We start from the raw sequence: 23,456 nt of genomic DNA on the forward strand, positions 1-23,456 counted from the left end.
TATTAGCTGGTGACGTTAAGGGAAGTAGCCCAAGTGTTGTATGGAGCAGTGAGGGATTAGCCATGTGTGTTGCATTAAACGTGGAAGGGATGAACTCAGACAGAAGCATTCAGGCAAAATGGCAATACTGGGGCTATTTCTCACCTAAAGAATGGGGAGCTCTTTCTTGTTGTAATTCCTTGGCCTCCAATAAAGCTGCAGAAAGACTGTTCGACTGTTCGCAGCAAGTCATCGAGTCATGCTGGCAACCAAAGAGTTCATCCTCTACTGGGGAGGGTTGTGTGTTTCAGTGGTGCAGGTTTCCTTCCTTTATGGGCACTTTGAAGCATGCACCTTTCCCTAGTCTGTCACTGCGCTTGACTATCTCCAGACAGCACAGCCTGTGTTGCATTCACAAACATCAGTGGTTACTATTGAGATGCTCAGAGTGCAATAGATGCCAGACACAACCTGAAGCACAGCACCTGCGTGAGCCAACACCTGCGCGCAGGCTCGGGCAGCCCTGTGTCTGCAGGCAGCTCGGGCACTGCGGAGAAGCTGTGAGACTCCAACGCTCCTCACCACCACGGCAGTGACTGCAGGCTGCCAACAGCACCGTGCTGAGCCTGCTCTGCCAGGCTGGCTCACCTCTGGGCAGACCCACAGGACAGCAGCCCCACGGCTGCGGGGCAGCAGGTGCTGCCAGGGCCTGGGCAGGCACTGAGAAAGCCCACGGCGTCTGGCAGAGCCTTTAGGGCGCTGTGGGCACACAGAGGGTCGGCTGAGGGGGCTGGCAGGGGTCGGGGTGCGTGAGGAGCCCACCACGGGGTGCTGGCAGGGCCCTCGGAGCTGCGAGGCACTGCAGCCATGCAGGGAGCCCTTCAAAGCAGCGGGAGTGCGGCGCTGCCGAGGAGGCGCGGCCGGAGGGGTGCCCCGAGGGCCGGCCGCAAACCCCAGCCCCGCCACCCCGCACTGCTCCGCTCCCGCCGCTGCCCGTAACCCGGCGGCGGAAGCGCCGGCCGGCTGCAGCCACCCAATGGGCTGGTGCTGCGCGGCGGCGGGGCCCGTCACTTCCTGGCCCTGCAGCCGGCGGCAGCGAGGCGAGAGCCGGGGGCGGCGGGGCCCGCAGCCTGCCCGGCGCTCGCCACCAACATGCCCTTTGACTTCAGGAGGTGAGTGCGGCGGGGCCAACCGCCCACCCCCGCCGCGGGGCCCGGCCCGGCCTCGCCTCTCCCGCCCCTCGGCGGGGCCGCCGCTCCCTGCCTGGCCTCCCCCAGCCCCGTCACCCCCGGCCGGGGTAGAGGCAGCGCGGGCGGCGGTGGGCCAGGCCCTTGGCCGGCTGCGGGCGAAGCGATACCCAGGGGAGGAGGGAAGGAGGGAGGGATGGGAGAAGTAGGTCTGGGCAGGGAAGGGATGTGGGAAGCTGGGAGGCTCTGCCCAGCGAGCGGCTGTTGCTCTGTAAGGTGTTGTGCAAAGCGAGGTGTGAAGAGTTTCGAGCTCCTCTGGGCAGGGCGGGTGGAGCAGCGGGGCCTGGGGGTGACCGCCGTGGGTGTTGCACAGGCCCTGGCCACGGGTGTCGGGGTGAAGGCGCTGGGCCCTTTCTCCTCCCGCCGGTCCCTGAGCTCCCACAGCAGGTTTAGGAGGTTGCTCCACACGGTGAGGCAAAGCCACCCACTGCAGCGCTGATGGTGGGAAACGTTGTCACCCCTGCCTTTGGTTTTGGCACTTTGAGTAGGTGTGAGCTGTGGAATTTGGCCTTGCTTTGGGGCTCCTGCATCCCGTGGGCCACAGCGGTCAATTTCACGTACCAAAGCAGAAGTGGAAAAGACCCCTTTGACTCACCTGGAGGTGAAATGGCAACTGTGGACTTGTTTTCTTTTTAAGCCAGTCCTGAACCAAAGACTTCTAACTTTACAAATTCATAGATGCCATGGGGAAGCTGCACGGATTAGTTTTCTCATGTAGGTTTTTTTAGAGCATTAACATTACAATAAAGAAGATACAAGTTCTTGGGAATTGGGAGATACAACTGTTGCTTGATGCTTCCCATGCAGGACCATCATGAACCATACATTTGCACCCCTTTGAGATGATGGGGGGAAATAGTGATAATGCAGGTTTTTAGCTCACCCAGTCAAAAGTCATGTATTGTATTTTTGCTGTAATTCTAAATCGGGCCTCTCATTTATACAGGCTAACAGGATCTTGTATGTGATCCATGGGGCACTATTGAACATGGAGGCAGTTGCTTCTGAATGAAAACTTGCTGAAGCTGGAAACAGCATCTGCTGGATCATGTGGGATCCAGGGCCCAGAGCCTCGTTTCTGCTTTTGTGTAAAATTTGATAGAAAATTTCTTCTCGGCTTTGGAGACATTCTGCACACCCCATTGCTGTCTGTTTTCAGACTTGTATAGTACATGAATAAGGGATCCTGGGTTGTGGCTGTCACTCTGTAATGGCAGATAAAGAAAATGTTATCTCAGATGTCCTTGAAAATGTGATTTTTTGCTGGGTCTCAGAATGTACATGTGGAAACACTGGCTCACCAAGAATAATCTTCTTAAGAGACAGCATTAGTGCTTCGCTTTGGAATGGAGCAAAGACATAAGGGTTGAGTTGCAGAGTTTGTGTTAATGAGTTACAAAAACATAGAGGCATCAGTTCAGATCTGCATTTTAAAGATTCACAGTTGCAAATAACTTCTTTGTCATTCAGATGGGAGGATTAGAAATAGACACTTCAAAGCAGCTCCTCGGATAATGTAAGCTTCCTGAAGTTCAGCTTTTCTACAGATGATTTTTGAAAAGACTGTCCTTGATAACAAGAAATTTGCATTTAAAGATACAGAGAAACTATTGTCACGTGCAAAAAACCACTTTCCTGTTTTAGAAACATGAACAGAGTTCAGGACCAAAATTTTTGCAAAGGTTAGGGGCTGTCTTTTAGTTGTGGTTTTCATTCATTGTGCAGTCAGTGGAACAAAATCCTCTGAAGTTGGAAAATGTTACTGTTGTAGGTAAAGTATGATGTATACACTTAAAAACATACAGTTAATTCCTGACGACTATAGAACACATAGTACAGTGCTATTGGAGAAATAAGTTTACCACCTGTAGTAAGTTTGTGAATGTTTTCCATCATGTCAAATGAAAGGTTTTTCTTTCAGAGACTTCAACTGGATGTTCTCTTCGATAGGTACGTTTTGGCACATTTGTCTTTACCACACACTTTAAAGTGGGCATTAATGTCTATAACTAGAGGGTGGGATTGTTAAGAAACTTTCAAAACTGCCCCTACATACCTTATAGAGTCCAAACTTCAGAGGTTCAGAGTGGAGAGGCGTTGTGTTCTTCTGGAAGCCACAGGTTTCACAGGGCTGTGTTGCTAGTGCATCTGAAGAAATCACTGTCCTTAACTGCTGTGCTAGAGCATTTGGGAAAGTAAGTTCTTTTCCTGTTGAATCCCTCACTTAGAGCTTTTATTTTTAGTATTTTAGAGTGGCAGGACATTGACATCTAACATCAGTTGTAAAGAGGTGGAACTCTGGGACTCAAGCTCTGTTTCCACACAGAATAGCTCTCAGAGGAACAGATTGCTACAGTCTCAAATGGAGAAGAAAGACACAAATGATAAGTAATGAAAACAGCTCATGATCAAAAGAGTCCCTGTTCTTCATAGAAACAGAATGGTTTGGGTTGGAAGGAACCTTAAAGATTATCTGTTTCCAACCTGCCTGCCATGGGCAGGGACACCTCCACTAGGCCAGGTTGCTTAAAGCCCATCCAGCCTGGCATTCTTGACCAACTTAAAGGAAGCATCTCTGTCTATGTGACTAAATCTCTTTCCTGTCTTCTAGACCTAGGGGTTCATATTTGGCCAGAGTGAAGAACCCAAAGTGATTGAACATATTTCTTGGAGGTTGTTTCCATAGGTCAGTCTGAGGCATACTGGTTTGTATCAGATATGGAATTAGCTCATTGCACTTTTTTGTACTATACCTTGGTTTGTTTTCTCGTCTGGAGGACTTCTGTTTTCTTGGCTTTTCAGTGGTTCCCTTTGTTAATATAAAATGCATTTAATTCATAAATAAAGTAATATTTTTTACAGTAGTTTCAGGTGAATAGTAATGATTCTGTCCTAAGTATTGTTATGATTGTAATAATACTTAGTACTTACCTAACGATTTTAATTTTTCGAAGCATTTCATGCGCACTAATCTCTTCAGTCCTGCTGTGATGTTGGTAAAGAACCAAGTTTTCAGCTTCCAGATTGGAGCCTTCAGTACAGGTCTGTTCAGTGCATGTCACGAGGCACCAGCCCTCCTACAGAACTACTAAATCAGTTTGTATTTCCGGAAGGCCTGGTTCTTTCTCATTTTTAAAAACCTACTTGGCTGCAAGAGAGAGACAGATTTTTCCATTGCCTCTCCCCCAGGTTTCTTAGAATGTGTGTCAGCAAAGCAGCTTCATGTTTATTGAATAGGTGGTTTTAAGTTATATCACTGGAGCTGAAAGGGTACTTCCCTCCGCAGCTTTTAAGACCCAGTATCACCTGCATTCTTGCAGCACCTGTGGATGGTTAAAATCATAACTAGATTAAAGTGTAAGCCTGGGTCATCTGAATGGTGATTGTGGGTCTGGAGGTTTCTTGCATGTTGTGTGATCCAGTTAGCAGGGGGGCTTAGCTTCAGCAGCAGGTGCCAGTGCTGGGCTTCAGACTGCTCTGCTGTTGAGAATTACAGAAATAAAAATGAAGTGAGTCCCATGCACTGGATGTGGACGTGGTCTAGAGTGTTATTTCTGCAACTTCTTTTGCATCTCTAGGCTTTTCTTGGCATCTGCCTGCTTGCACGAAAGAGGTACTGATGATAGGTTTGTAGCAGATACTGAAACTTCTGAACTATTTTGGTAGCATTAACTGATTAGACTGAGAAAAGCTAAAATAGGCTGCTCTGAAATCACGTTTTGTTCTAATTGTGGGCAGTTCTCAGTTGTGCCCTGGCCACATTTTTGTCATAGAGTGGCAAATATCTGTGAATCCTTATTTTTATTTTAACTGAGAAATTCAGAATTTATTTCCCATAATTAATCACTATGATGTTTTCCTCAGGGTTTTGGTTGGTTGGGTTTGGTTTTTTGTTGCTTTTTTTCCACAGCTTGGTAACCTGAATAAAATACCAATATATTACACCTGGATTTTGGAGGGAAAGGGAAAGGGGCCAAGCTTAGATGGGATTTAGGTACAAATGCTGGTTTAGAGTGGAAATTCTTTGTGGCAAAGGCTTATTCTATCTGCACAATACAACAGGGCCCTGTAGTCAGCTATTCCTTGGCACATCTGTGATAAATACTTATTTTAATGTGGATACTCTGATTCAAAACAACATTTTTGTTGTTTTGGGACATAAGCAGGTCTTTGCTTCAGTTCTGGTATGCCTTTTTTGAATCAAATTGTCTAGTCTTTACCAAAGCTGATATGCTTCCAACCTTAACTGCTTTTAGGAGAGGTAGTACGTTTGGCTGCAATTTAGACCCGAGAGTTGTGACAGCTAATAGTCAAACTGATGCTCAGTACACCTGACCTGGCACAGTTGTGAAACCAGTGATACAGACTACTTCAGCAACATCAGGGAGGTCTGTTTGTCTGTCTTTGATTCCTGACCAGATTAGTGAGGGCAAACCTGCAGATTGTAGGTGATTTGGAGGCTAAGGAGAAAAATTTTTCCAAACTAAGCAACCCCTTGGACAATTTATCATTCAGTTGGAGCTTAAGGAAAATAGCTTTATTGTATTGTATGGCTTAAGAGGAAACAAAGCTGTCTTTGGTAATCCTACCATTTTTCTTTTGACAGGTTCGTGAGGATTGTGACTTAAAATCTTTCTGTAACTCCTGAAATCTCACTTAAAACTTGTAAGGGATTTGTTTGGCCTGTGTTTGTACATCTGCCGATTGTTAACCAGAAATGGTGACTACGTGGTGTTTTGGCACTGCCTAATAAATATCAAATGTTAGTGGAAATGTACATATTTGCTCAGGAGTTTCTCATGGGATCGTGGTGCTCTGTACTCCATTCACCTGAGGCTGTCTCCCAGCTTGTTTAAGTAGCTGCATTAACCCACACTAGTTCATTTGGCAAAATTACTTGCTGAACTTACTTTAACAAATGAGCTTGCTGTACCTCTCTTACAGAAGGCACACGGTGGTGATAGCAGCAGATAGGAGTGTTCTTGGCTGAAGCAGTGTGGGATGCACAAGAGAGAAGAATAAACAGCTCGGGCCAGATGATACGGCTTCTGATTAGATGAGTTGTGCCTACTGGCTTGTGTGTAGCCATGGCACATCAGAAAAGGTTTGTGAGTCTCCTGTGCTAAGCTGGGCATGATTCTATGCTCTCTTCCACAGCCATAGATGTTGCCACTTGTAAAACAATTTTGTTCAAAATCTTCAATTCTGTATGTGATTGAGCTGGAAGCCATCACTTCCTAAGGTAATGTCTACATTCATAACTAGTGGCTGTAACACTGTTCTGTATTGGTTAGATAGTTGCTTCTCTATGCTTTGTAGGGACCTGCACTTCTGTAGCTACCTGAAGCAATAGCTGATCCCTTATGCCTGGTAACTCTGCGAGGTTATTTTCATCTTGAACTGTAGCCACGTCTGGCAAGCATATTCCACTTCACATTGTGCAATGTCGCTGGTAAACAAGCCTTCCAAGTGGTATTGCTGCCACCTTACGTAATTACCAAAGTTGATTTTGGTGCCAGGCAGTACCATGACTAACTTTGTTTCAACAATAGCCCTTTGAGGGTACCTGAGAAATTATTCTGCAGTCACAGCAGTCAGATGGGCGAGCAGAGTTGTACAGAGTCTACTGATGTTTATGCCACAGACATGTGATTATACATAGCGTGTATGTGTGTAAATATTTCTCCCTAAATCTCCCTAATCCCTTGTTTCTTTTAAGATAATATTGGAGTAGAAAAGTTTTCTTCAGTAAGTACAGAGGTATTAAGGTCTGTCTCTGTAGGAAAGTTTTGTATTGTTCTTTCTGAACTTTAACTGGCCTCCTTTGTTCTCCCATTGATGACACAGATGCTTGCTTCATGCCATCATAGTTCATTGCTGTGAAAATGACTGAATCACACTGTAAACAGAGTTGAAGCAATGCCACCAGCATGGACTGAGAAGCTATGGACATTGAGCTTGTATTTTGAAGTGTGCATGTGTATTTTTAAGGCTTGTAATTCAGATGGTGGAGGTGTTGAGAAAAGAACAGTCTTACAGTGAAATTAAAAATAGTGGAGTCATCTGTTTTTTTTGCCTTCTATCCAAATACAAGCCCTGAAGTGTCGTCTAGGTATTTCTGTATGGAGCCAGCTGTCCCAAAAATGGAAAACTTGTCCAAAAAATTAACCACAATCTTGCTACGACCTACAAAGTCTTTCTTATAGTGAAATGTTTGAGTATTTTAGTAGTAATCACGGCAGACATGCAAGTAAAGACTGCAGTTAGTCGAATAGTGCAATTTGCTGCATTTGAATTGTGCGTGTTTGGATGTTTATTTTTCTGTTTGTTTTTTTAAGGATGTTTCCAAATGAAATGTATTTCATTTAATCCACAGAAGCCAGAAAGAGTGGTATTTAATAGAACCTTCAAAATGCTATGGTAATATGGTCAGACATATATTGCTGCTGACAGAATTTCAGGCAGTCATGACTGCTTAGTAGTTATTTAACAGTCATATCCAAAGGCAGATCACTTGGCCTCCTAATTGCTGTCCATCTCTGTAGACAGCTGTGTGCTGTGATAAAGCAAGGTTGGAAAGCTTAGTAAAACACCAGTGGAGCCAATAATGTATATATGATGTTGTGTTTTCTGATAAAGGTGGAGTCTTGGAGCCCTTCTTGGGTTCCACATCACTCTAAATCAAATGTAACCCTACTGAACTGAAATCTGAATCTGGCTGCTGCATTATAGCACATTATATCTGGACTAAAACCCACCGGCAAATCTATCTCCAGCTACAAGTTGCAGGTGTATCTTGGGTGTGTATATCACATTTTTCTAGTGAACATCAATACGGATGTTTCATGGACGCTGAGTTAAAACCAGGAACCGTACTTGGAAGCCAGGTTATGCACGAGTTGTACTTGTAGGTAATAGTTATATGCAACTGAAAAATAGGAATGAGTTATAGAAGCACATACAGAAATTCTCATCTGCTTAGGCTGGAATTTAAATAGGAGAATCTGAGCTGGTCACTACAGGTTTATTGATATTCTTAAGTTAGATACTGAAAAAGTACAATACTGCTGGATGCTCTGGGAAAGGATATGGGGTTTTGCCCCTAAATCTTGTATGTTAAGAATGGCTTTTGTTGTATAGAAATTGCTTTGGAGAAAGCAAGACTTGCTGTTGTGTGTGTATACAGCCACAAATGCCACTGTCTACTTTCTCAAGTCATGGTTCTGCTGTCTTAACTCTTGTCAGCTTCAGGCAAGTAACAATCCTGTTCTGAGCCTCAGTTAGTGATTTGTTTCAAGGGGACTGTACTTTGCTCATTCTCTTCTGTGAGCAGTGGCTGAACAGTTTTCTCTTGGAGTGATTTTCTTGGCCTAGTCCAGCATAAGATGATGAGCCTTGCAGACATAGAATCATAGAATGGTTTGGGTTGGAAAGGACCTTAAGATCATCCAGTTCCAAACCCCCTGCCATGGGCAGGGACACCTCACACTAAACCATCTCACCCAAGGCTCTGTCCAACCTGGCCTTGAACACCGCCAGGGATGGAGCATTCACAACTTCCCCGGGCAGCCCATCCCAGTGCCTCACCACCCTTACAGTAAAGAACTTCCTCCTTATATCTAATCTATACTTCCCCTGTTTAAGTTTTAACTCGTTACCCCTTGTCCTATGGCTACAGTCGCTAATGAAGTATCCCTCCCCAGCATCCTTATAGGCCCCCTTCAGATACTGGAAGGCTGCTATGAGGTCTCCACATAGACAGGATTTTCTCTTACTGATCTGGAGAAATCTCTCTGTCAGGCAGTGGGGTATGGATAGCCTGTGTGCTTTTGAGGGAAGCCTTATGAAGATGGAGCTATTTTCTTCACACAACCCCATACTTTTTTTCCCCAGATATTATATTTGTTCATGCTCTTTTGTACAAATCTCTGATTTTTGTGCCGTCCTAGTGCAGCCAGGACTTAAACCTTTCAGAAAGCAGCTTCCCTGAAATTTACACAGTTCTGATGCTAAACTAATCTTGCCAGATCTTGTTTCAAGGTGTTCAGCAGTACCAGGCGGCAAGAGTCTTAATGTTTTGTGAGTCTTCACAGCTATGAGAAAGACTATGGTACAACTCTTTTTTTTCCATAGCTGTGTCCTGGTTATGCTCAGAGTTGAGTGTAGGTAATTTCTTGGAAATCACAGACCAACTTCTGTGTTTTGTTCAGCGTCTGCTAGAGATCAGGACTTCGTGGGGAGGGCTGAGGAGCTGGCCACTGAGGCCGGCAGCACTTGCAGTACTGGGAACCAGCAGCTGTGCACTGTGAGGTGGAGCTGGAGGAACATGGCAGGAGGCAGAGAAACCCTGCGCTGTCAGGTCTTGAACTGGAAAGGGAGAGATGTTCAGGACTGGAAGCTCACAGAGGATGGAATGGGTGAGGGATGGCGCTGGAGGAAGTGTCTGGGCAATGCAGTGGTGGAAGGTGTTGGGGAGCTACAAGAGCAAGAAGCGGGGGATGAAGGCTTCAGGACAGGAAGGATTACAGTATGCTTATGACTTTCAAGTATCTGAACTATTCACTTAGTTGGGGGATCAGCCATTTCATCCTCTTCCCCATTCTTTCTACCTCTATCTTCTCTTTCTGATTTCCAGAATAGAGTACTACCACTCAGCAGTAGTCACTCTTGCTTACAGTGGAGGGCTGGATACCTTTAAATACCAGTCCTCCTGTTTGAACATTTTTTCTTCATGACACTTTTCTCCTGTTTTGATGAAGCAGAGTGTAGTTTGCTCACTTAATTAAAAATACAGTTCTCTTCCATCCTTCATTTTGACACCTGCTTTACTACCTAAATGGAAATAAAATGCTTGCTGGCAAGACTCTGCCTTTGAGTATTTGAGATTATAAATACTCTCCTCCTCCTAATTATTTCTGAAATATGTTTGAGGCTAACATTTTGTTTTGAAAAGTACAGTGATGTACTGCTTCCTCTCTTCCATCCTTCAGTGCCACCTAAAATAGTTTGCATTTCTGGTGTATTTTCAGCATTAGCAATTGCTGTGTGTTCCTGGGTGATAGAGAGCAAGCTTCTTACTCACTGAAGGGATAAGAGCACAAAATTTAGAACATGGTTGACAAAAGGGTGTTATGCAGGACAGCACAGTGGTGCTGGGGAGGCTGGCAGAAGGGAGAAAACAGGAGAAATAGCTCCTTGGAAAGAAACCAATTTAAATGGGAGCAGAACTTGTTCATTTTTGTGCGCTCTTTCTGCAAGTGTTGTGGGGATTCATAGTCCTAGAAATAAAGGGTTTGTTGCTTATTGGGTGGGGGTTTTTCCCCCCTATACAAATCCTGTACCTGTAACTAGCAGAAGAGATGACATAATACTGCAGAGGCCGATGATTCCAATGTTCTCTCAGCCCCTTTCCCTAAATGTCCAGTTGCCCAAAGGCTGGATTATATAATTAATGACAGTCCTCCTGGCTAACCTTGTTTTCTTGTTCTCAGTACTCCTCCTTGTTTCAGAAACTTCCTCTGTTAGTTTCATTATGTTCTTGGAACTGGAATTAAGAGGGAGGAGCTGGCTGGCAAGGAAACCTATTCCTACATTTCACTCCTGGGCTTACAAGTGTGGAGAGTCAGCAGGTCACAAAAAAATACTATTTGGTGGATCATGCTTTGAAAAGTGGTGTGATGTTGTGAGTGAGGATTCGGTCATACAGAGCATGGAAATTGCAGTCTTCACCTGCTTGCAGTGCAGATAGTTTAAAATTGGATTAGCCCCTCCACCTCTTTGCCCAGTCCTCGTGTATGAGAGCTGGCTCAAAGTAGTTAAACAGTTTCCAATGGAGTTTTGAAGCCTTAAGAGTTTGTTCATTAGAGCTCAACTTCTGCAGTATGTGTGTTAATATCGTATTGTGTGTAAACGAGGACTAGCTGATTACTTAATGGTGTTTGCATATTATCTGCTGTTACGCAGGTGTTAATCTTATAAAATGTGTTAATAACTGCTTGGTATTTACAAGTATCGGCTTATTAGTCCTGCTTTGAATCTGTATTTGCATCTTGAACTCGCATTCAGGGTCAGGTCTGGTATTTGTGTATTCAATGTCTACTTTCTGTGTAAACTGAGGTTTAACAGGCTCACTTATTTTACATTTCACATGCTGCAAAGTTTGTGTCCCAGTTCACAAAACCATTCCTGATCAAGATTGTAAACATGCACTCTAGGCACAGCCCTGGTACTGAACCAAGACTTAGCTCTCACAGTGCGCATTCAGTTTGTTTTCATAAGCCCATCTTCCTGCAGCTTTCCTTGTACAGACCTTCAAAACAAGTTGGAACTTTGACCAGTAATGCCTCGTCTATTTCCAGAGTTTTTCATCTGTAGATTTCAACATGCTCATGAAAGGTGGGCACATGTTACCGGGTGCCACTCCGCAAAATGAAGCTGAAGAATAAAGATTTAATTGGAGCAGAAATTACACAGTGAGTCAGTGCTAGGAACTGAACACAATTCAGGTCTCTTGGCTCCCACTGCTGCATCCCATCGGCAGGATTGCAGCATGGCTGTTCAGAAGCTGTCTTGAGTTGCTCTCTGCACATTATGTTCTTATCTGCCAGCAGACAGGAAACATAGAAATGTCATTTAAACAAAGAATTAACAAAATTACGAAATGAAGCACTCGGAGTCAGTAGTTCATATTTTCTTTCCCTGCTGCTGACTTCCTGCCATTGTTTTCCCACTGTAAACTCGGGTGAGAGATTTCACCTACTTCGTTGGAAGAAGAGTTATCACTTTTTATCTGTACTGGATTGTGTAGGAGCTAAGTGTTCTTGCAGAGTTGTCGGAGCATTGTCTTTGGATGAGAAGAAAAGCAGCATGATCTAAAGAAAGGATTTAAGAATGAAATCTTGAACTAATATTTCTTCATAAAAATACAAGAATTAATGCTTTCTGTATATGTGTAGAGGAAGGCACTAGAATAAGGCACCTCTGCTTCCTTTGGACTGCTTTAGAGTGAATTTATTGCTGTATAGATGTTCTTCTTTCTTTGATAGATCTGTGGAAAATTCTGGATTCTTGTCCAGCACATGTACAGCAAGGACCATAAGAAGTTGAAAATGCACAGGGAGTTGGAAGTCACTACTTTTTTAGAATAAAGACAGGTTTTACTTAAAAAGACATGCTGATCTTGATGTTTCCTCAATTAAAAACAAAACAAAATCATCTAACATAGTTAGTTCTGACATAACTTCTACTCTGTAAATCTTGTGATTTCCTTTTAATGCTCTTTCCAGTATTTCACTTCATATTAGTGTTATGGAGTATGGACAGGCAGGTGGGGAGTGCCTTCCCAGTTACTGGCTGTTTCAGTGGATGCTGTTAGCCAGCTCTTCTGCTGAGTTGCTTCATGAAATCTCTAAAACATGTTGGTGAATACTGACCCTGCAGTACCTTCAGCTGTTGGGGAGGCAGACATTCTCTTACGTACTTTGTACTTAAGATTCTTAAGCTTCGCTTAGGTGATGCGCATCTCTGCTTCAGCAGTCAGAAGATGACAAAGATAAAAATGCTCCTTGACACAAAGTAGCATGCCTTTAGTGGGAAGGTTTCTCTAGAAATACCACTCTGTACCGATGGGTGTTTCTCTTTTGCCATTAGGCTTCAGCCTGAATGATCTTGCTCTGACAACAGTCTCTCCATAGCTTCCTTTTGATTCTGTGAATTCTCATAGAAGATACATGAATCCCAGAGGAGGGCCATGAAGATTGTCAGAGGGGTGGAGCACTTCTACAAAGACAAGCTAAGAGAGTTGGACTTCTTCAGCCTGGAGAAGAGAAGGCTTTAGGGAGAACTTAAAGCAGCTTCCAGTGCCTAAAGGGGCTGACAAGAAAGCTGGAGAGGGGCTTTTGACAAAGGCAGGTGGTGACAGGACAAGCGGGAATGGCTTTAAACTGAAAGAGGGTGGGTTTAGATGAGCTTTTAGGTAGAAGTTCTTCCCTGTGGGGGTGCTGAGGTGCTGGCACAGGCTGCCCAGAGAAGCTGTGGCTGCTCCATCCCTGGCAGTGTTCAAGGCCAGGCTGGACAGGGCTTGGAGCAACCTGCTCTAGTGGAAGGGGTCCCTGCCCATGACAGGGGCTTGGAGCTGGATGAGATTTAAGCTCCTTTCCAACCCAGACCATTCTATGATGTCCAGTGCTCTGTTTTGTTTTCCCTCCTTTCTGCCTCCGAGCTACACTGATTTTGGGGGGTAGAAGGAAGTTTCTGAGCAGACATGGTGATTAAATTCTGCTTTGTAACACCAGCTTCTTCTGAAGTTTTGCTTGAGGGAGAAAATGGAGTCTATTTGTGCACAGTCACCTTTGAATGTCAGTTGGACTTAATCCAATTTACATTTATCATGACAGTTTCTTCCTGCTTCCTATGCCCTCTGTGTAAATGATAAAGCATTTTATGCAAAGTGAATTGCTGTATTCTCAACTAAAAGTGGTATCTCTGCTAAGAGCCTTAATAGCAGCAGGTACCGAATGAGTCATAGTCCATAACCTCCTCTGCTGTCTCTAGGGATGCTTCTTCTAGAGGTGGTAGCAGCAGTGATACAAGGAAAGGAAGTTGTGTGGTAGCCCATACTGGTTGAAAACTCTTCAGAGCCAGTGTTCCAGCTCATTTCATGTGCACTTAAACCTGTTTCCTGAAGTGGGGTTGACGTTGCTCATTCTCCTCTCACCACTTCACCCCCACTTGGTTTCCTGAACTTCTAATGCACCTCTTCTGTCCTGAAAAGACAGACTTAAAAATAGATTCAGTTATACAAATCTTGTGGGCTGGCTGCGTGTCTCTGCATCAGGTCTGTAGCTCTTGTGTAGAACCAAATAATGGTGATTGAACCAACCATCTCTGGTCTCTGAGCCATCTGTCTGTAATATAGCAATATAATAGAAGTGTTCAAGGAGGCAGATGGGAAATGGCAAGAGGAAGAAGTGTGTTGAGTGACAAATCCTAAGGCTATGCCCATGTCTCCAGGGAAAATTAATCCTCAAAGTTAAGGATGTTTCGTCTCTTCCATGGCAGCTGAATAGACATTGTTAGTTGCATGGATTCACTGATATCTGCATGAAGTAATTAGAGAGTCTGGTGTAATTCAGAGGCATGTGGCCTAAAAATGAATTTATTTAGTATGTCTAAATGGCAGATGCTCTGAAAGAAGAGACACTAGATGTTTTCTAACCTGTTATCAGACAGAGCTTCCTCAAGATTACTTTTATCGAAGATGAAATGGTTGCTGGCACAGGCTTGATTGTCCAAAGTTGTGTTTGGCAGCTGCCTTGCTTTTTGTGTACCTTCCACAGTGCATGTAGTTTTCATCAAAAGTAGTCTGAGATTGTTGTTTCGAATGAAATAGGTTCCTAGAAATACACTGCGTAGCAGTTTTCCTATCCATCTGAAAAAGAAACCCAACTATAATTGAGTGCTTTATCTTCACAAAAAGCACCTTTTTTCTTTTTTTAATTGAAGAACAAGTTTCATAAAACTTAGTGTGTCTGCTCTGCCTACCTCTGTGTCATTACGTTCCTTGAAATAGCAAGTATACTGTGTAACGGTAGAAATTCTCTGTCACTTGTAACTGCATTTACTGGTGAGTACATAATGAATGGACTTCGTAAAGAACGGGCAAGTTCTTTGTTACGTTAGTCAGGAATCGGCGTGTATGTGGAGAAATACTGACATCATGCCTGCTTGTTTCTTGATATTTGAAGCCTGCAGCCATACTCTGATTCATTTTGGTTTGCAAGAAGGACTTGACACATGGGAAAAACCAGCAGCAATATTGCACCTGAATGTATCTCCACTTTGCAGGAGCTATGCTACTTGCTGCTAAGATGGGTAAGGGTATAACCAGCACATGAGCAGAAGCAGAAGTGGAAGCAGATTTTGAAAACTGCTTTAATCAGCTTGTTACTCCCCTGTGCAGTGGCAAGGAAACACTTCTTGCATGAAATAGTCCTTAAAAGGCCAGCCTAACCTTGTTTCACTTCATCGAATAGCCTGCAAATTCAGTGTTAGCTGGCATGCCAGGTTTGAGAGCTTGCTTTCTTGCTCTACAGAAGGGTCAGTGGTTTTAGTGCGATCATGTCTCTGAGAAGGTTCTGAAAAGACGGACTTACTCCTGCTTTCTGGTTTACACAGCTATCTTGGGAGTGAGTTAAGCTGTACTGCAGATACGTAGGTATTGTGTGAGGAAATCTCAACAGAAGTCTGAGTGGTACAGCCCGTATCAATGCCCTACAGCCTCCCACTTAAGTGCCAACTGCTACTGAACACAGGGTTTATTATTTCTTTGCTCCTTTGTAATGTGATTTAAACCTGAGCCCTTGACCAAGGGCTTTTGTTGATCCAGGAAGCCATCTCAGCTTTGGAAGATGTATTATTCTTCATTTCTTCTGGCAACCAATCTGTCCCTCTGTGTATGTGTCACAGAAGCCTTGCCTTTCTCTTTCTCAACCTGCAGCCCCTCTGTTTCTCAGAGCAGTCATGTTTCTTACTAAGAAGTAATCAGGGATGGAGTATTTGCATACCCTGAAAGCCTTTTGGGACTGTTTAGGCTGGGAGGATTCACCCACCAGTCAGCATTTTCTTGGATATCTCAGTTGTCCCCTGTATCTTGGAAACCCTGGGGACACCTCCCCCACATCTTTTTTCTTCTCTTTGAAATACATTATGCTATCTGACAGATTGTGATGGAGCTGTTGCTCCCAACTCATAATCAATGAACACTTGTCCAGTACTAGGTCTCCAGAATGCAGTGTGTTGGAATGCAAGCACTGGCTCCAAAGTACTTCTAATTTCTTATTGCCGTAACAACACCAACTTTATAATGTTTTCAATATCAACTTTTTGTGTCTGTACTTGATAATTCCCCATTTGTTTACTTTAAACAAATCTGCTGTAAAATTGTTAGTTGTTTGGTTAACTTAATAGTGAAGTTATGTTTCTGCTGTTAAACATGCTATTCTTGCATTCACCTCAAGCAAAGTTATTTGGTAATGAAGCAAATCAGCAGCACCAGGCCGGCTCTTTTTCAAAGAGATCTCAAAGCTACTCATGTGTAATAAACTTAAGGTTGTTGTTCCTTGACTTGTTATTGAGAGTGAGTAATGTCACCGGGAATTAGTGACCTCGACTTCAAATGTGGTGTCTGCTGAAAAATAGAGGGTACTTCTAAAAGCTGGTTAATCTGGGAGGTGGAGAATAAGCGTTGTTTCAACACCCACGTTCTTCTGTATGAATCACAGCCATGGACCCTTGCTGCTAAGACGAGATGACATGATGTATTTACGCCACCACTGACCTGCTAAAGGTGGAATGTCAGCCATATTATCGGGGTTTTTATTTTATTTTTAATCTTTGACATCTGAAATGTAATTTCTTGTAATGAATGGGTCCTCTGAATACCTTCCCCTTTCAGTATGTGCTGCAAAAGTACCTACGATAGAGCCACTGTGCTTCAAAAAGACTAATGTTTAAGTATTCAGTTGTTCTGAGGAGAAATGTAATCTGCCTGAAGAACAAAAATGTTCTTCCCCTGTCTGTGAGTATTAAAGCTAAATTTCTGAATCATCTGAGGAGCGGAAATGGATGAAAATTAATCTTTTCGCTGCTGATTTATGGTGCCTGAATTTTGTTCTGTGACCAGGTGCCACATGTGAATGTGTTGTACTTTTGCTTGGCCGCTTGATTAACTGGAGTCCAAAATATAGTCCAAGAGCTGCAAAACAATCTTTCTCTTGCCCCTTAGCTAAATCAGTAAAAATAGACCTTGCAGAAGGAAACATGAAAACATCCCACTGCTGCTTGCTCCAGAGTTGTGTTTCAGTGCTCCACAGACAGACCTAAAGCATCTGCTGTCTCTTTGCAGTGACTCCACACAGTGAGTCAGTAGTATAGGGAGGTTTATAAGCTGTGTTCTGAATATCTGCCTAGGTAACAAGGCCAGTGCATTGCTCCTCTGTTTATGCCAGGTAGGGGTGGGCATGCTTGAGGGTTGCAAAAATGCTGTAAACTGAAGAATTAGTGTTCTTCCTTTTCTGATGTGAGCTCCAGGTTTGAGAGTAACCCTTTGCTACAAGACATTCAGATTTAACCAACATCTGGTTGGTTCTACTTGTAATTATTGATATATTTTTATTGCCTCAAGTTCTTTGCTTCTTGCTCATGAAAAAGTTAACAGCATCTTACAGAAGTATTACTACAGTATTTTGCTAAAGCTCTTTTCAGTCTCCAGAGATGTCAGAGAGGATCTTTCTGTTTGGAGGGGCTGTAATCCTCAGTGAAATAATGTATTTCTTACTTCCTTTCCTGAAATGTTTCAGATCCAGGCTTGAAGCTGTTCAGGTGTATAAAGCACACCTTGGCAGTTAGCTCTGCCCATAGCAGCTCCTGCTGAGGGGATGAGCTCACCCCCATTCATAGGGCAGGCATTTGAAGTATCTACTCTAAAAAAAACCAGTGTTTGGGTAGTCATCATCTTCCTCCCTGTCCCTGGCTTGTACTGTCAATCTGACAGATTTGAAAGGGAAGTCAGGAATCACCCCAGGGCTGATGATGTCAGTTTGCTTCGTTCTATAGGGTTTGACCTACCATTGCTTCTGCATATCCTCCAGCCTTGGACATCATCATTTGTGGCTGTCCCACTCAGATGAGCGCCACTGCATCTGACTCGGGCTTGTTAAACACTTTGTTGCTTTCTGTGGCTCTAGGCAATCCTGAAAAGTGAAGGTGCAGAGCATATACTTCTGTCTGAAGAAAAAGACTTTGAATAGCCATAGCCCATTTTAGTCTAGATACAGCTTTTGAAGTCCTTCTAATGTTTACCGGCGCTTTAAATCTGCCATCCTTTTGTTTGGCTCCATCGAGGTGCACCCATCTGCAATGTTACCTCACCACCCACTTGTGCAACTGCAATAAGATGAGACCAAACATGTAATTTCAGTATTTCTGAGGGGACTGTTGCACACCCGTCCAACAGACAGAGTTCTGCCTCAGACTTGGCTTGATCATGTAAAGGTTTGTGAACTCTCTGTTTGAACCTATTTAGGAATGATGCTTGTGCTGCTCTTTTTTGCAATGCTTTACCAGTTTGTCGACATTCCAGTCTAGAAGGTGAGAAAGGATTTTAAGTCCTTTCAACATTGGACTGAGAAAAAGGTATTGTAGTATTCCCTGGTGTTAGTTATGAATGTTGGTTCCTGCAAAACTCTGGTATTGCCAAACTGCTTTCTTTTTTGTTTTGTTTGTAATCATGCTTTCCATTGAAAGAAAAAACAATAGATAGACTAGATGGGTCAGGAAATTCCTTTGTTATGCTGATGACAGCCTAGTTCTATCTTTAGCCTTGTATTCTGGTATTGAAAGGTCCAGCCTTCCCTTTGAGGATACGTATGACCTGGAGGAAGAACTTTCCTAGCAGAGAGTTTGTTTCCACTGTGCAGCTGTGTCAGTTAACTCAAAGATGTTACTTTGCCTTACAAGTCTTGTCCTTCTGAACAAAGGAAGAAAGTTGCCAAAAGCTATATATAAATAACATGCTAGCTCTCCTGTGGAAACTGTTCGTGTACATGCTTCGTAAGTGTAAAGTAATACATCCCAGTGTGAAAGCAGGGCAGACTGCTGCACAGCACTGCAGGTTAAGAGAGTTCATGTACCAGTTACTCCGAGGCAATGAATATGCTGTAAATCTACACCCTGGTTTCTCCTGGTCATTTAGGCTATGAGTACAAGACTATGGAAGTGGATATTCACCATGTAGTACAGTGTGTCTCGCTGCATTATGAGCTGGCTTGTGTAACCTTTCTGAACATCCAGTCTTCCTCCAGCATTTGTAATATCTTCCACTGCTTTGAATGTGCTAGTATCAGAAATTCGTAATGCAGCCTTTGCAGTGTACAGAGAACAAGGTTTCTCTCTGTTCCCAGGGTACAAATACTCTTCCAAGTGACCAGTGCCTTGGGAACCTGGAGGGTTATTGGAATTTTTACTGCAGGTGCTTGCAGGAACATTTGACCTGAGGGCAAGTAAAACCTGTTTTCCTTTACCATGCATGCGACTCCTTGGCCTCCTCCCTCATACATTACACATCTCTGTGGTGTCTTAATCCTCATTCTTTTCTCTTCCCAGGACGGTTTAAGTGATCCCCTGAAATTGCTTTGAGCTATGTGAGAGAGGCAAGAAGCCAGTGGCAAAAAGAGGCATGTTTGTCTTGTAGAGCTTTAAAAGTTGGTTAGGTTTTTAACCCTTAAGTCTGATAGGAGCTGTGGCATTCACAAATCTGTCATTTCTTGGGGCTTATGGTCTCCTGGTACAGTAACAAGTTCACAGATTTGTTTGAGAAGTTTGATGAGGCCTTCTTTGGGGTACCATCTTCTACTTATTGCTGGGATTTTTGTTTCTCTGGTGTCTCACAAACATACTTTTTTTTTTTTTTTCTCACAAACTTCATTGAATCCTGTTCATTTTGTATCTTCTTCTATCTCAGAGTTTAATTCAGAGTTAACAAGACAGCTCTCTTCTCTGGCCATGCCAGCGTATCCATAATTCTTGTCAAAGTTCAATGTCTTGCTGTCCCTTCAGGTATCCAGCTCTGCATTCATCCATAAGATTCCAACTAGGTTTTCCTCCTTCCTCCCTACCGTCCATAGAATCATAGAATCATAGAATAGTTACGGTCGGAAAGGACCTCAAGATCATCTAGTTCCAACCCCCCTGCCATGGGCAGGGACACTTCACACTAAACCATCTCACCCAAGGCTTCATCCAACCTGGCCTTGAACACCGCCAGGGATGGAGCACTCACAACCTCCCTGGGCAACCCATTCCAGTGTCTCACCACCCTGACAGGAAAGAATTCCCTCCTTATATCCAATCTAAACTTCCCCTGTTTAAGTTTTAACCCATTACCCCTTGTCCTGTCACTACAGTCCCTGACAAAGAGTCCCTCCCCAGCATCCCTATAGGCCCCCTTCAGGTACTGGAAGGCTGCTATTAGGTCCCCACGCAGCCTTCTCTTCTCCAGGCTGAACAGCCCCAACTTCCTCAGCCTATCTTCATACGGGAGGTGCTCCAGTCCCCTGATCATCCTCGTGGGCTCCTCTGGACTTGTTCCAGCAGTTCCATGTCCTTTTTATGTTGAGGACACCAGAACTGCACACAATGCTCCAGATGAGGTCTCACAAGAGCAGAGTAGAGGGGCAGGATGACCTCCTTTGACCTGCTGGTCACGCTCCTTTTGATGCAGCCCAGGATACGGTTGGCTTTCTGGGCTGCGAGCGCACACTGAAGCCGGCTCATGTTCATTTTCTCATCGACCAGCACCCCCAAGTCCTTCTCTGCAGGGCTGCTCTGAATCTCTTCTTTGCCCAATCTGTAGCTGTGCCTGGGATTGCTCCGACCCAGGTGTAGGACCTTGCACTTGTCGTGGTTGATCCAGTCTGCTTTCATTGCCTCTTTCATGTACGTTGTCCACTCTCAATTCTGTGCTATTCTGTAGTGTCTGTCCTTATCTAAAGATGTGTTAATTCTACAGAACAAAGCCATTAAAGCTTTATTCAGTTCTCCTGGCTTTTTCTGTACTCTTGTTGTATGTGCCTCTATGCTGTAAACTGATGGCTGCGACACTGGTTGGTGTTCTTTGCCTAGCAGGCTGTGTACTCTCACTGTGCTCGTACATTAAGTGATCCTTAAGGTCTGTTAAGGACCTCACATGACAGCTGTTCAGTGTGCTGTACTGTGCTTTCTTGAAGGTTTGAACTTATAGGTGTAGACCCAGCAGTTCACAGAACTCCAGGCAAATCAGATCCAGAGACTTGCTTAAAGCCCTTTTTAGATGTGTGTCATGGCAGTGGAAAAGAGAGGGAATGTAATGTTGTGGTAGAAGAGATGGGAAGCAGAGTAGCACAGAGATGGTGAACTGCTTTTTAAGCACTTAAAGCCAGGAAACAGATGTGGCTGGGAGCCATTGGTTGCTTTCTGCAGTGTCTTTGCCTAATCCTAGCTTACACCATGTAAAACTTGATTTGAGGGTTTGGTTGTCACTTATGTGATTAAGCTGGCAGTCTGAGAGGAGAGAACTCTGCCATGACATCAACTTTCCACTGAGTTACTAAAAAAGCTATTTTTTTTTTCAATCCTGTGATGGGTCATCATTTTAATACTAGTAAATATTTCTCATTGTAAGAACAAACTTCCTTTTATAGTATCCACATGCTGCTGTTTTTACTGAATCCAGCACAGAGCTATTTCCTATTTCTGATTGTTCACCTCACACTCAGCAGCCCTTGCGTGTTCACATGCTCACGCTCTGTCTCCCTCTTTTGCTTTCTCTCTTGGCTTTTTTAGCCTTGTTGATCTCTTATTGTGACTTTGGCAAGACAACACCAGCTTTCAGCGTTTAACAGGCTGTGAGCAGGAGCCATCAGCTACTTCTGGTAGTTCTGCCTGTGACACCATGATGTCAGCAGCTACTCTGGGTTGCTTTACCATCTGCTGCTGCTATTGCTTTGGTGTATGTGGAAGGAATGTAAACAGCACTTTCCAGATGTTCTCAGGGCAGCTGGAAAACCATAAATGGACTGTTTGGTTCAGGAATATTACTAATCTGTTTCGGAGATGGCAGTGAATAGAGTCATAAAAACTTATAGCTCCATGCGTAGCCTGTGCAGCATGCTTTGTCATGTGTACTGCAGTGGGTTGCTGGAACGGTTAAGTGATTGCATAGCTTGTTCAGGACTTGAGCTGGGCAGATGAGCTATCTTTATATCTGCTCTCCTTCCCTCTCTTATCCTTCCTTCCGCCAGCTTCAACTCCTGAATGAATCACAGTGACAATGTCCTCCAAATCTCATGCAGGGCAAATGCTGTTTTGTTCCCCCAGAGTGTCTCCAAGTTTCAAGTGATCTCAACAAATGAAGAGTGAAAAAAGAGGATCTAGTTTTTAAACTCTCAGTGTAATATTTGGTGTAGTAGGAAGAACTGCTGAATAAACATGGGGGTGTTTCATCTTGCTGCAGTATAGAATACAGATTTGGAAGCTGGTGTCTCTCATGTATCTCCAGAGCTGGAAAAAGCATCAAATCTCACCCACTTGTGGTATATCAAAAAAAAGTCTATTTTGGGGGAGAACCAGTCACTTCCTTCTTTAGGGTGTGTGTGTGTGTTTTTAATGCATTAATTAATTTTTATTGAGTGGTGGAAAAACTGATGTCAGAGCTGCATTGCGGCTGGAGGCGCACGAACACAAGGTTGTAGGAAATAATACAGCTAACATAAGGGCAGTGAAAGTTTAACCATGGAGGGTTTAAAATAGCAAAGCTGAGCCATATGGATATTAAAAGATATGACTGAATCAAAACAACGGTCTAATATTAAGCTGGATTTTGGTGGGGGAGTAGCAGACTTCTTGGGTTAATGTCTCTTGTGTATCTGGTGTCCAAGGGTAGGTTTCCTGTCTCAACACCCTGATCGCTGACTTTGGTATTGTCAGGTTTTGGCTATTGTGGGATGCAAACTACAAGGGGCAATACAGGTTATGTCTAACTTTCTTTTTGCCAGGCCTCTTCAGTCAGGAGTCTGCAGAGTATCCTTTTCCTTTTACGGCGGTCTATAAACTTGTCCAGCATGACTTCTTCCCTGGCACCTCTCACGGTTCAGATTGCACAGATCCATGACAGCAAAGCGGAGGGAGGTGGAGAGAAGTGCTTTGGAAATTGGAGCCAAAAAGGAGCACAGTTACATAATTGTACAAAAGAAAAAGGGTTTTTGTTTTGCTTTTCCTTGTCATATCCTCCTGCAAACTGAAAAAAATGTTGGAAACCTGGATGGAAAAAGTTCAGCATCATTCATCCCTGTGGGGACATGAAATGCATTGAAATGTTCCACCTGTTTTATGGCTGTTGCTTTTCCTCTTTCAGGTTTGACATCTACAGGAAGGTGCCAAAAGACCTTACACAGCCAACCTACACAGGGGCTATTAGTAAGTAATACTTCTTTTTGATGTCCTTGTATACCCCAGTCTAATATTAAAGATCATTTGGCTTCTCTGTCTCCGGGGGATTTTTTTTTAAAGGGATATTAAACACAGGAAAGCATATCCTTTGTTGCTGAGACAACTCGTTTTGCCCAGTCTGTCAGGTTGTACTAAACTCTGGAGTGCTTTGCTTGGATTTGGAATCTCAACAACAAAAAGTAGTTG

General features: G+C 43.8%; 1 protein-coding gene and 1 long non-coding RNA gene across 3 annotated transcripts in view; both read left to right on the forward strand.

The window, feature by feature from the left end:
• The first annotated feature begins 990 nt into the window (after nucleotides 1-990).
• The window catches only part of ERGIC1 (endoplasmic reticulum-golgi intermediate compartment 1), a 58,184-nt gene continuing 35,718 nt past the window's right edge, over nucleotides 991-23,456 (forward strand). The window contains exons 1-3 of one of the 2 annotated variants that reach the window (XM_065690855.1): nucleotides 1,066-1,151; nucleotides 6,171-6,330; nucleotides 23,176-23,237. In XM_065690855.1, the coding sequence (XP_065546927.1) occupies nucleotides 6,314-6,330; nucleotides 23,176-23,237 (79 nt within the window). In that variant the 5' untranslated portion in view covers nucleotides 1,066-1,151; nucleotides 6,171-6,313. Of the gene's footprint in view, nucleotides 1,152-6,170; nucleotides 6,331-23,175; nucleotides 23,238-23,456 lie in introns of both variants that reach the window. The other variant, XM_065690856.1, reaches the window with a different exon arrangement.
• On the forward strand, nucleotides 6,337-7,521 carry LOC136020129 (uncharacterized). The gene is made up of 2 exons (XR_010615201.1): nucleotides 6,337-6,468; nucleotides 7,074-7,521. It is a non-coding gene; the product is annotated as an uncharacterized LOC136020129 (long non-coding RNA).

This window comes from Lathamus discolor, chromosome 10 (genome assembly GCF_037157495.1).
Source record: "Lathamus discolor isolate bLatDis1 chromosome 10, bLatDis1.hap1, whole genome shotgun sequence".
NCBI lineage: Eukaryota > Metazoa > Chordata > Aves > Psittaciformes > Psittacidae > Lathamus > Lathamus discolor.